A 13,400-nucleotide genomic window follows, 5' to 3' on the forward strand; every position below is an offset into this window, starting at 1 on the left:
CCCAAATTCAGTGCTAACTCCAGTTTTGAAGGCAAGACACCTTCAATTGGCCCCCTTCCTCTGAAGGATCCCTATGAGAGCAACCGCCACCTCAATTTTGCCCCATTTCAGCAAACTGTCAGGGAGTAATAGCTCCTACCCCCTCACTCAATGGAAAGTGAAAAGAAGTGATTGGAGAAGGTGGAAGGGGCAGTCCCACCCTTTAACCACATCACAGACATGCTCAGGATTAAATGTGGAGGAACGGGGGCACATTGCAGAGCAAGCACACAAGGAGCCGCTTCAACTAAAAAGAACACAATAAAATGACTCTGCAATACTGAGATTTTTCAGGGCAGAAGCGGCTGATTAAGAGCATCATCAGATGAGTGGATTTTTGCATGTCCCTACCATCGCTATGACCTCCTGCTGCTGTCCCACAATAGCAATGATTTCTTTACACTGGGAGAGAAAGAGGAAGCAGCAATGACCACGTGGCCCACTCAGGGGCTGTTTTTATCATGCCGCTTTTCCTGCACACAGCAGGAAATGGTGGCACATTCCATTTTTTAAAAAAGACAGATTAAAAGGGGTCTATTTTGCAACAGAAAAATGAGCGGAAGGAGTGGAACGTGCATGGGAGGTGGACATTGTCATCCAAAGGACGCACAAACGTCCGTAAGTGAGCAGTAGCAAACATGCAAGAAAATGCTCATTTGATGAAGCTCTAAGTGCATGCTGGCCACAATGTCATCTAGACCTGACAATGCACCCAAGCCGCAGGAAAAAGCCTGTGAAGGCACACACACACACCCTCCCCGGTACCTCAGTTAGGATGTTTGAATGCAACCCATATCCCTTTGATGTGAATAATAACCTCCTATTGATTTAAATGTAACTGAATTACACCAATTCTGACAGATACATTCTGTACTCAGTAGGGATGTGCTCCGCTTCTAATCGGACCGGAGAATTAGAAGCGGAGTGGGGGGCTTCGCCTGCCCTTAAGGCGGAGGCGAAGAGGATTGGGGGGACGGCGGAGCGTGGCAAAGAGGATCGAGGTGAAGGCGGATCCTTCGCCTCGATCCGGAGCTCCACCGGAAAGGTAAGTGGGGTTTACCGGGCCCATGTGGTGACAGCGGCAGGGCCCGGTAACCCACGCCCCCGCCCTCCTCTCCCTTACCTGACTCTGTCCGCGGTCAGTCGGCGTCTTCAATTGAGCCCGTGGTTCAACCACGGCCCAGACTTCCTGGTTGAACCGCGGGCTCAATTGAAGACGCCGACGGACCGCCGACGGAGGCAGGTAAGGCCCCCCTCCCCCTTGGTCCCTTACCGGGCTCTGCCGCCGTTGCCGCACGGGCGGCGATGGCGGCAGGGCCCGGTAAACCTCCTGCCCTCCTCTCCCGGCCTTACCTGGTACCACTCCCCTTCACTGCGGAGCTCCGATTCGGAGCCGGAGCTCCGCGGCGAAAAGGAGCGGAGTATAGGCGGAGTGGCGTGGAGCGGAGCGGGCCGATCCGAAATTTTCGGATCGGCCCGCGGGGCGGAGCGGGGGGTCTGTGCACACCCCTAGTACTCAGATATGTACAGTGCAATCCAATATATGTTCACTCAGAATTAAGTCACATTGTGTCCAATTGGACTTATTTTTCCAGTAGGTATGTTAAGGCTGCAACATCAACATCCCCAAACATTTAAAGAGGAAATAGGAGTTCCTATTTCTGGGAGGTACTTTTACTCCACTGATCTTGCAAGTAAATTTCTCTGCAGAGGCCACCAGTGAGGGAGGAAGCAGCAGCCTGTCACCTCTCCACCGTGCCTGGGTCCAGCTCCAGCTGAGAGCACCCCTCCCTCCTGCTGTCACCTGTAACTGCTGAACTTTCCAACTAAGATTGTAGTGCCTGAATTTGCTTTCCTTTTCTCCCTCCTCCTCCTCCCTCCCAATCCCCTTTCTTTTTGTGTCATGTCTTTTAGATTGTAAGCCTGTGGGCAGGGACTGTCAAGAAATACTTTTGTAAGCCGCCGTGAGAGCCTTTTTTGGCTGAATGGCGGCATAAAAATCCTTAAATAAATAAATAAATTTGGTCTAGGAAGGATCTAAAAAAGCAAAATATCCACAAATGAAAAGATTTTTTTTTTTAAAAAAAGGATATATTTTGTAGATATTGTCTCAAGATATGAGGTGGCCAACTTGTGAAATGTAATAAAAGATTCACATTTACAGGCCTCTTCCTTTGCCATAGAAGAAAGACTACTTGTAGATATTCCTGAGAAGAGAATAAACCATATAATATGTTAGTAATAAATAACAGCACCAAAAGTATTAGGTTGGATTCAAATGTTAGCTGAAGTGAAGGCTGTTTGTCTAACAGATCTTTCCTCCATCCTCCTGCCCTCCTGTACCACAGCCATCCCAATACATTTTGCTGCCTGAGGCAAAGGACAAGATCACACTCTAAGTTAGGGTGACCAACTGTCAGGATTTCCCCGGATTTGTCCTGTTTTTGTTCTTTCCATGGTGTCAGGGGGGATTTTCTATAATTTTCAATAATGTCCTGGAATGACACACCTTCCCCTTTAAGGCTGCCATTAGCATGGCAGGAGGGAATGACAGGCTTTCTTGAGGCACATCATTCCCCCACCCTGAGCTCCAATTGAGGTCTTAAAGGGGAAAGTGGGTCATTCGTGGACATTATAGAAAAGGCCCCAATTGGAGTGGATGGTGGTGGTGCAGAATGAAATCCTTTCCCCTCCTCCACTCCAATCGGGTTCTTTAAGGTGGTGGGGGAATAACGTACTTTCTGCAGGACTCAGAAAGCTGCTTCCCCCACACACACACACACACTAGGTGTCCTCTTTTTTGGTTTCCCAAATATGGTCACCCTACTCTAAGTGGGAATCATACACAAGGCCTAGACGAACAAGCCAGGCAAGAGTAGCTCACATCCTCCCCCCACTTTTCCCCTTCCCCTCCTTCACTTCCCAATTTTCACTAACCGTAGTTTGCCATGTTCTCTGAGTTTGCAAACTATGGCCAACACCCTGCCTCCTAGCAAATAATTTGAAACCACAGTCCGAAGTAAGTTTGCAAACTGTGGTCTGGTGGTTAGTTTTAACCATAGTTTATTATAACAAAGTATGTTAAGTGAAAACTAGAAAATGAAGAAAGGAACTTGTGCATGGAGGGGGAGTGAACGAAGTTTGCAAGGGCACTCTCGAATGCTAAACCACAGTTAGGAGTTACGCATGCCCTCTTCATCAGCTCAGCTGTGACTAACTGCCATTTGGTTTCTCCTCACGCAGAACGGTTTCCCTCAGTGGCCATTCCATCTGCTCATTCCAACAATTTGTGATGAGTCCATTAGATTGAAAGCCTGCAGGCAGCCCCTGTATTGTTATTTTAACATCTTTTTACAGTGTCTAGAAAAGTTTAGACATGTATAAACAAATAACACTTGAATTTAGCCTCAACACTCCTCAAACAGCTTACAGCAGCCTTTCTCAACCTGAGGCACTCCAGATGTGTTGGACTACAACTCCCAGAATGCCCCAGCCAGCTCGGCTGGGGCATTCTGGGAGATGCAGTCCAACACATCTGGAGCGCCCCAGGTTGAGAAAGGCTGGCTTACAGGCTGTGATGGGAGATATCTACAGACAACAAACACTCCTGACCCACCTCTTACAGCTGTGTCCTCCTCTTTCCTGTTCCCTTATAACTTTCTCTCCACCCTGATCCCTCCTGTCTTATTATTTCCTTCCTGTCCCTTAAAGCCACCCTTGTTACCCATGTTATATTGTCTTCTCTTGCTTGTCTCTTCGTAAAACTCACTGAAGGCTTAGAGGTAGACCGACAATATTTTCCCTAACAAATCCTCAGTGCCATAAAGCTTTTGTATGACACAAATCCAGTCAGCATAGTTTTCACCTGTAATGTTTCTCTATGCCAGGAAAAGTTTCTGCCTGCCATGCAGCTGTTACAGACAAAATCTTCCTCAGAAACAATTTTCCTCAGGTAAGTGAGGAGCCTACTAGAATGCAAAACTTTGGTTTCTCACCCAAAACCAAATATGTTCTATAAAGCAAGTGATAATCTGTTTTCCCCTCCTGGATATGCTTGTTGATGTATCTGTCAAATTCTTACTTGAGCATGTTCTCTTATCTGCATTCAAGGCAAATCCTTCATAGCACTCACAATAACGGGACCTGGCACTAGGCACACAGATTTGTTGGCAGTCATGGGTTCCAGGTGCACAAACATCCATGGTTGAAGACCGAACTGTAAAAAAAAAAAGGGGGGGGGAATCATGTTAATTGTTAAATAACCAACGGGCTGTCTTCACCACACCCCCAAACACGTATTGAATGTGCTGCTAGAATTTACTTGAACAGGTCCTCTTATCCGGATTCAAGGTGTACCCTTTGTAGCAATCACAATGCCAAGAGTCAGCACTGGCAACACATATCTGCTCACCGTTATGGATTCCAGTTGTACAAATGTCCCTGGTGTCCATGGCTAGGGAAAGAGTTGAGCAATAATTTTACTAGTGGGGCATGCAATAAAATGTTGCAGTGTGGACTACTCCTGTTCAGAACACTTCATTCCATTTCCTCAACCTCCGGTTTTCTTCTCTCCTCACCATTCCAACAGTCAATTAGCACTCCATGTCCACAAAGCATGCACCATTGGGCTAGAGAGGGGTTTTTTTTGGGGGGGGGTATGTGTGGATTTTTTTCTCTAAAACTTTTGTAATTCTGCAAATTTGGGGAGTTCCTCAAACCAATTGATACATCCCTGTTGAGTGTAGACAGTTCCATTGTGGTGACATAAGAAACAGCACTCAGAGAATTGAGATTGTTATTAGTATATATGATGTTAAAATCTTTTTGCCTTTGTGTCTGTGTTTTTCTCTCTCTATTACATTTATATCCCATCTTTCCTCCAAGGAGCTCAGGTTCTCCCTCCCCAAAAGCCAGACATGTGAGGTAGTGACTGGCCCAAGATCACACAGTGGGGATTTGAACCCAGGTTTTCCTCCTTTTAGGCCAATGCTCTAACCACTACACCAAACTTATTGAGGAATTGTTTGAGTAGCTCTATTGAGGTAATGCTTAGAGGGAGACTTGGAGGCTAAGTGGCTACGGGTAATAGCCGAGACGTGGGAAGCCATCTGGTTCAAATTGCACTTCAGCCATGGACTCACCAGTTAGAAGCCTTCCTTCATCTGCAATATGGGAGTAATAATAATAATAATGATCTATTTTGCAGGATTATTTTAAAAATCACCAAAATCATGGAAGTGAAGTTAAATAAATTAGCTGCTTTTAAAAACAAAATTCCTTCACAAAATGTGCTGACTGAAGAAGCTGCCAAATTCTTACTTGAGCAAGTTTTCTTATCAGGATTCAAGATGTACCCTTCATAGCAGGCACAGTGCCAGGAGCCATTGCAGCTCACACAGGTCTGCTCACAGTTGTGGGTTCCAGGTGCACAGGCCTCCCTTCCTAGGGGATATATTAATGTGGGTAGGTAGTTATATTCATGTTACAGTGGCAGCTAGGCCATACTGCATTATATACTAACAAGATGTTATGAAATTATGTCAATAACTGTTGTTGTTGTTGTTGTTTTAAAAAACCTGACAAAATGTGATAACTGCCAAATTCTTACTTGAGCAAGTTCTCTAATCCAGATTCAACTTGTAACCTTCATAGCAATCACAGTGCCAGTGTCACACAAAGTGGCTCACAGTTGTGGGTTACAGGTGCACAGGTCTCCCTTCCGAGGAGAAATGTTAACGAAACCCCGCACCCCGCCCCATGTCCCTCACAAAATGAAACCCCGCCCCCCCTTGTCCCCCGCTAAATATGTTGACTGAACGAGTTTCCTGAGTCTTACTTGAGCAAGTTCTTTTATCCGGATTCAGTGTGTACCCTTCATAGCAGTCACACTGCCAGGAACCACTTCTGCTAGTCTCACAGATTTGCTCACAGTCATGGGTTCCAGATGCACAAGGGTCCCTTACTAAGTGAGATGTTAAGGTTTATTTATTTATTTATTTATTTATTTATTTATTTATTGCATTTCTATATCGCCCAATAGCCGAAGCTCTCTGGGCGGTTCACAAAATTAAGACAATTCAAGTATAAAACCATAATATAAAATACAATATAAAAGCACAACCAAGATAAAAACAGCAGCTATCCAAAAATACAAATTTAAAATACAAATTTAAAACAGCAAGTTCAAATTAATTTATAGACTGTTAAAATACTGGGAGAATAAAAAGGTCTTCACCTGGCGTCTAAAAGAATATAATGTACCAGGTGTCAAGCGAACCTCCTTAGGGAGCTCATTCCACAGCCAGGAATGGTAGGTAGGTATATTGTTTACCTACCCTGTGCCTGCTTACCCTACCCTGTACCTGTTTGCATTCTCTTCCCCTCCTTATTGTTTTACTATGATTTTATTAGATTGTAAGCCTATGCGGCAGGGTCTTGCTATTTACTGTTTTACTCTGTACAGCACCATGTACATTGATGGTGCTATATAAATAAATAATAATAAATAATAATAATAAATATACCTAAGGTAGGTAAGTATATTGAAATGTATGAGAAAGTGGCAGCTAAGAAATGATGTCAAAACCTGCCTTTTAAAATAAAATTCTCTCACAGAATGTGCTAACAACCGCCAGATTCTTACTTGAGCAAGTTCTCTTATCTGGATTCAACGTGTATCCTTCATAGCAGTCACATTTCCAGGAGCCATCGCTAGTCACACAAACTTGCTCACAGTTGTGGGTTCCCGGTGCACAGGTCTCCCTTTCTAAGAAAGATGAGAAGGAATTATATGAATAACTACTTTTTTAAAAAAATACTCCTCTCACAAAATGTATTGACGGAAGGAGTTGCCAGATTCTTACTTGAGCAAGTTTTCTTATCTGGATTCAATGTGTACCCTTCATAGCAGTCACAGTGCCAAGAGTCATCGCTACTCACACAGGTTTGCTCACAGTCATGGGTTCCAAGGGCGCAGGCATCCACAGCTAGATGAGTGTACAGAAGAAACTTCTTAAATGTTCCCATGTAAAATGTTTAATTTTGCATGCTCTTAAGATGGATAACACGGTAATAAGAGATGCCCCATGTTGAATCATGTAACACAGCCTCATTTGAAGGCTGAACCACCTCAGCCAGTGAACTTTTAAATAAACACTAAGGCCTGGTGGCCTGGGAATGATTGCAGTCTAACACATCTGGTGGGCACCAGTTGGGGAAGGCTGCACTAAGAGTAGCTTCATAATGCATTTAGCACACCAAAAGCCTACAGTTTCTTTTTGTGGGTAGTGCCAAGTATCACTCATATCAAAGTCACTCCAAGGTCTTACTGTGCCAAACTTACAAGATACTACTCATGCTGCGAGTAACATTGATAGAGAATAATGCAGTTAGGATTTAAGCAAGGGATCCCATCTTTGTGCCATAATATGGAGCTTGTATTCAAGATCCTAAACTACATGTCAAAATTCTGAAAATCACACCTTTTTTTTGATGAGAAGTGGGGGTGTTAGTTCTAATTGTTGCAGTTGCTCACATAAGTAGAGATGTATGAGAGGAATAATATTAGCCAGCCCTGTCCTGCTATAAAAAGTTATTTCAGCAAATGATACTATTTGTACATCCATATCTCTCTCTCTCTCTCTCTCTCTCTCTCTCTCTCTCTGTGTGTGTGTGTGTGTGTGTGTGTGTGTGTGTGTGTGTGTGTGTTCCTCTTCCACACACAGTTTGTGATTTCTGGGAGACCAGAAATCTGGGTCAGTTCATTGCAGTGTCTTGTGTCATATCAGTACTACAATCCTAACTTGGTGATACTATATTCCTCTTGCACATGTATACCTTGTAGCACACACATTGACATTGTTGTGGTATTTTGGATAATATGGAATAAAAAGCAGGAAATAAGGCGAGAACGGAATGTGTAATGTGCCCCAACAGTTATCAGTGCAGTTCAATACCGATGAAAAGCACTAGCATACATATTGCCCTGATCTTACGACACATTAAATCAGGGGTCCCCAATCTTTTTGAGTGAGTTGGAATATTGAGAGAATATTGTGGAGACTCTCAAAAAATGGCTGCCATGATCAGCGTGGCTTGTCACAAAACACCAATTTCCCACAAAGCAAACTGGTGAGTCTAAAAGAAAAGTAACTTGCCCCCAAAACAAAGAACAAGGCAAGGTCTAAGCTCCAAAACACAAAAACGGAAATTGTTACCTATTTCAGCTAAATTACTGAGCTGAACACAATATTACACTTTCATAGTAGCACCAAAAAACCAAAACAAACAAACACAGAAATAAAAGTAGGGTTGAAATAATAAATCTTACTACAGAAAGTTTCTCGAAATTTAGAAGCCAACTTTTCAATCACACCATACGTCTCCACATAAAAAACGTGATCATCTACTGGCTCACTGGCCATCAACCTTAAGGACTGCACGTCGGCTCGGTCAACTCCAACTGCATAGATCTCAATTCCAGATGCTCGGGCCTTGGAAGCCACCTCCTGCACCTGATCCTGAGGCCGACCATCGGTCACAATTATTGCCACCTTGGGAATGTCAAGGGAAGAGTCTCTCGACCCCACTTCTTTGGTGAAAACGTCATCCATGGCAGTCTGGATGGCCAGACCGGTCATAGTACCCACAGATAACGGACTGATGCGGCTCACTGCTTGCTTCATGGAAGCTTTGTCGAAGTACGTCTGAAGATTAAACTCAACTTTGACTCTGCTGGCGTAGTTCACCACTGCCACGCGGGTTGCTCTTTCCCCAATATCCAAAGTGTCGATCATTTTGGCCAAGAAGGTTTTAACTTTTTCAAACTCTTGAAATCGGACGCTGCGGGAACTGTCTATTATAAATACAAGATCCAGGGGCTGACTCCTGCAAATATCCTCTGCAAGAAAAATATAAAGCACAAAATGACAAATTATATAGCTGATCTGGTCACTCTAATATAGCTAGAGTGACCAGATACAAAAGAGGGCAGTGCTCCTGCAGATTTAACTGGTGTGATGAAGAGGGAATTTCTTCAGGGCCTGCGTGCGTACAAATGACCCCTGCTGAATTTCCCTTTTCAATACAACTGTTAAAGATACAGGAGCCGTGTCCTCCTTTTCATATGGTCACCCTACATATATTCCACACTAGCTAGCCTTTCTTCAGATACTCTGCCCACAATGTAGAAGCATAAATTACCTGTAGGGGAGACTGCTGAAGAGTAGCTCTTGGAACCTTGTGAGTGGAGTCCATCAACCCGTGCTGCAGCTGTTCTACCAATGGTCTTGCCTTGCAATGAAATGGAGTCCAAGCGTCTACGGGTTTGGTAGTTTTGGGCACCCAAACCTGGAGGCAGAAGTAGGAAAAGGCAACAGGCAAGGGTGCCGAGAAGCCAGAGCATTTTGGCTGCCTTGGTTTGAGCACCAGCTTCTCCACCTCGCTATCCCTGTCTGTGTGTTTTTCCTTGAGACAGCAGGTTTTTAAAATATTCCTGGCCAGAGAGATGTTTGGCGGGGAAGAGGGGGAGTCAACAGTTCTTTCCATCCTTTCCCAGACAACAATTTCTTCATTTGAAACACTCACTTTTTTTGAACAGCCTTCTCAGTGGTCACAGTATTAGGGAGACAGACTCATTAGAGGAGGAAATATAAACATGCGGTTAGTTGCTATGCTTCAGCCAGCAACAATCAAGTGCTCCAGCTTTCAGGGTTTGGGATAGCCAACTTCAACTTACCAGGGGGGTTAGCTCCAGTGATAATAGGCCACAAAGGGAAGGGCAGGATGGAGGGGATGGGACATTTCTAATTCACTGGTACTATCCAATGAATGGAAATGGACAAACAGGAAAGTGAGATTTTCCCCAATCTTGTTCAAATGTATTTGCAGATACTGTACATGCGTTTAAGGCCTTAGCTAGACCTACCTGCTTTCCCGCGACGGAGGGGGGAAGATCTCGCATTGTGTTAAACGTGTGATCCCTCCTCCGTTTACACGCGACGCACAATGACTTCAGGAGAGGTGTCACGCCTGGCATTTTTTAATACTTGAAAGACCAGCAGCGCACGAACGCTCATGCGCAAAAAGTAAGTCCTTTTTTAAATTTAAATTCATTTCCCCGCTCCCCCCCACCCTACCCCCAATGGGCACAGCTCCCGGCTTCATGCAAGGAATCGTGTGGAGCCGGGTCAACTCGCAGCAAACAGCCACACGTTCCGCGGTCTCGGGCTCAGCGCGGGACTGTGGAAAAACCGGGGCCAAAGGGGAGGGCTCTATCCCAGGGCAAGGGAGGGATCATCCCTCCCTGATCCCCTGTGCGTCATGAGGACTCACAGGGACGATCCTGGGGTTCATCCCGGGATAAAGCCCCGTCTAGGTATGGCCTAAATCTAACTTGAGGGATACCTAAATCCATCAGCTAATTGGAAGGTAAAACAGGATTACCACTTAGAAACATTCCCATGTGTTAGCTGAATTCAACATGCTGCATGTGTTGAATGTAGATCATTCAGATTCAAGTAAATCAATATTTAGATCAAGGCAATGAAATTGTGCATGTTGTTCTCGGCACAATGCCAGAAAGCAAAGGGCCAGGTGTTGGCTTGTCTACATGGAACACCATCATATAAATAAACTCATCTTAAAACTCCTGATATACCAAGTTTACAAATCCTGAGAATGCACGTCAGTGATACAAATGAAGCCAAAACCATCCAGCTTACTTCAAGCTGGAAGAAAAATAAATAAAAGGGTATTCAAGAGGAGAGCACATCATGGTATTTGGTAGCATAGAGGTCTACTTAATGATATATTCATAATTGTGATTTCAATGGGGCAAGAAAGTGCAACATACCCAACAGTGCATTATTTGCCTTGGAGACCGAGATATCACCATGGAAGTCTGTATATGTAATGGTAGTTCTCTGAAGACCAACTTAACCCTGTACCTGTTTTGAAAAGGAGGAAAATGCAAGCATGAATCTTAACATAGTAGTAGCCACAGAGATGAAATATGGGAATGAAAGTTGATGTTCATATTTAGTAAGTATATTTTTAAGTACTGAACGTGAGGTCAACACCACATCCATCTTCAGGAGGACCAGGAAAGTTGTAACACAAACAATGAGAGATCTATCCTGAAAACTGAGAGATCAGGTTGAAACTTGCTATGTTTGTCCCCAGTACACTTCTCTATCTGAAACTGAGACACCAGGAAGAAATGACGCCATATATGTTGCTATCTGCTGAGGGCAAATTTAAGCATGACATGGATCTACTAATAAACAGGACCACCAAGTCTTTCTTCAAAGCTCAAAAGCAGCAAGGGGAGATTGGCTTGGAGCCCTAATTCTGGACAGGATTTCCCTGACTGAAGTCTTTGGGTGGGGAACTAATAGCCTTATGGGTGGGGTGGGGTGGGGTGGGGTGGGGTGGGGTGTGTAGAGAGATATTGGTACCAGCATGGCTAACAGAAACTGGGTGAAGGAGCATTTTCATTTGGGGAAATGGCATGAAGGATGTAGGTGGCGGGTAAGGGGGTTCAGAACTGATTATACATCTCATGTTCCCAAGTAAAGCAGAGGACTGAGTTTAGATACAAAAGAACTTCGCAATGTGCCACATTTTCTCCCCCACCTGACCCACTCCATTGTAAAATAGGTGCAAGGGTGGAGAATCAACCTAGCCCATAAAGTTAGGACAGTATGTATGTTTATGGAATAATTCTTCCAAGTCTTATTGTGATTGCTCAGTCATCAAAGAAGATCTGTTGTTGCAAGCTGCATCTTTTCTATCTAGCCCTCTAGAAAACTGCTATTGGTAAACCATTGGAAAGCCAATAATGATTTCTTGGAGAAATAATTATAATTTCAAAGTTAAGGGCTCAGAAACATCAGGATCTGGTAGCTTGCTGTTCCAACCTTCTAAATTCTAGGACGTAAGCCTAATTGTATCCAATACTTCTAATTTGATCAGGCAGAAAATCTTGTGGGGGGCAGATGATACACACTTGACGGGATTGTGCACACACCCCCCACAGCCCCCCCCCCACTTGCAATGGGGGAAGAGACCATTTTTCAAGGAGTGTGTGAAATGCTGGGGAAAGGAGGGTTAGCCATTCCCTCCCCAGCAGCCACTTCCCCCCACCCCATTGCTCCCCTTGCTGCAATTAGGCTTCAAGAAAGTCCCCATTGGAACTAATAGAGGCTTTGAAAATGCCTTAACACAGCTTGGGTAGGGAGCAGGGGAAGCTGGAGGGTCAAATGGTGACCTCCCACGGGCCTGAGATTTTCCATCCATCCATTTTATTACTATACTGCCCTATAGCCAAAGCTCTCTGGGCAGTTCACAAAGATGCCAGTATTATATGAAGAAACCACTTCACATATGCTAAAACCAGTTCCAAGGATCAAAATAGTAGCCTTGAATGATGCAATTAATTGCCACGGACATATGAACACATAAGGTTTTAACCAGAACTCTACTATCCTCACACTTCATTGAGTCACTTGGGTGATATTTTACTCTTATTTATGCCCTCTAAATTCCCAAGCTCTGTATTCTTTACTTTCAAATCATGAGTATTTACAGCTACCAAGAAAATTTATATCCTATCCGATGAGGGGGCAGGGATTTTCCCTGGAAACTACCACTCTTGCTTCTAAAAAAAATTGGGTCATTGGGTTGGTCTACACATGGTTGTGTCTTGTTCACTGTTCTTGTATGTCTAGAGGCAAACAGAAATCCTTAGTAAGATAATAGGATTTGTGTGTGGTTAACTTCTTATTTCTCTCCTAATGTAGTTTAATACAAGATGCAAGTAAAGCTATGTTCCTGTTTTCAACATAACAGGGCATAAATATAAAAAGCAAACACAATGAAGTATTGACCGAGTTTGCTTGACACACCAGAATCACTGTGGGTTATTTGACCCTGGATGAGCTGTGGTTTGTGCCAGCTGCCATTTTGAATTTGCAAAATTCAAACCTGCTACAAACTAAGGGTTATGCAAGGGATTGTTTAACCCTCAAATAACCCATGGTAGCCAAGCCCACCCAACATGGGGAGCACCAATTGGTGTGTGTGTTTGTGTGGGGGGGTGATCGCATATTCAAAATGGCAATCAGCACACCCCACAGCCATTGGGATTTAAACAACACCCAGTGGGCATGGCATGCTGTGTGAAGTGGGCCTGCGTATGGCAAAATTTTCTTGCAATCCAGATCCAGAAGAAAGATGGCCTAACCTCTTGCCCACAGCCTCCCCTCTGCAACACAGCAATTAGACTTAGAAAAAAGGTGCAAGTAGGATCTTTTCTCGAAGCCTAATTGCTGTGTTGCAGAGGACATGGCTTAAATGATTGT

General features: G+C 44.2%; 1 protein-coding gene across 1 annotated transcript; it reads right to left on the reverse strand.

Annotated features, from left to right (window-relative positions):
* Nucleotides 1-632: 632 nt before the first annotated feature.
* MATN3 (matrilin 3) lies at nucleotides 633-9,482 on the reverse strand. Its single transcript, XM_063125483.1, has 8 exons — nucleotides 9,241-9,482; nucleotides 8,369-8,938; nucleotides 6,903-7,025; nucleotides 6,683-6,805; nucleotides 5,876-6,001; nucleotides 5,359-5,481; nucleotides 4,121-4,255; nucleotides 633-739 (listed from the first exon to the last, which is right to left on the reverse strand). The coding sequence occupies exons 1-8, from the start codon at nucleotides 9,440-9,442 to the stop codon at nucleotides 633-635; spliced, it is 1,509 nt and encodes a 502-aa protein (XP_062981553.1). The 5' UTR covers nucleotides 9,443-9,482.
* Nucleotides 9,483-13,400: the final 3,918 nt, after the last annotated feature.

This window comes from Elgaria multicarinata, chromosome 4, assembly GCF_023053635.1.
Source record: "Elgaria multicarinata webbii isolate HBS135686 ecotype San Diego chromosome 4, rElgMul1.1.pri, whole genome shotgun sequence".
Taxonomy (NCBI): domain Eukaryota; kingdom Metazoa; phylum Chordata; class Lepidosauria; order Squamata; family Anguidae; genus Elgaria; species Elgaria multicarinata.

Coding starts and splice junctions, on each gene's coding strand:
- MATN3 (XM_063125483.1), bottom strand. CDS start 9,442: ATGCTCTGGCTTCTCGGCACCCTTGCCTGTTGCCTTTTCCTACTTCTG. Junction 8,939..9,240: donor TTCAGCAGTCTCCCCTACAG/GTAATTTATGCT, acceptor TTTTTCTTGCAG/AGGATATTTGCAGGAGTCAG. Junction 740..4,120: donor AGATAAGAGAACATGCTCAA/GTAAGAATTTGA, acceptor GTGCATTGTCAG/GTCTAGATGACATTGTGGCC.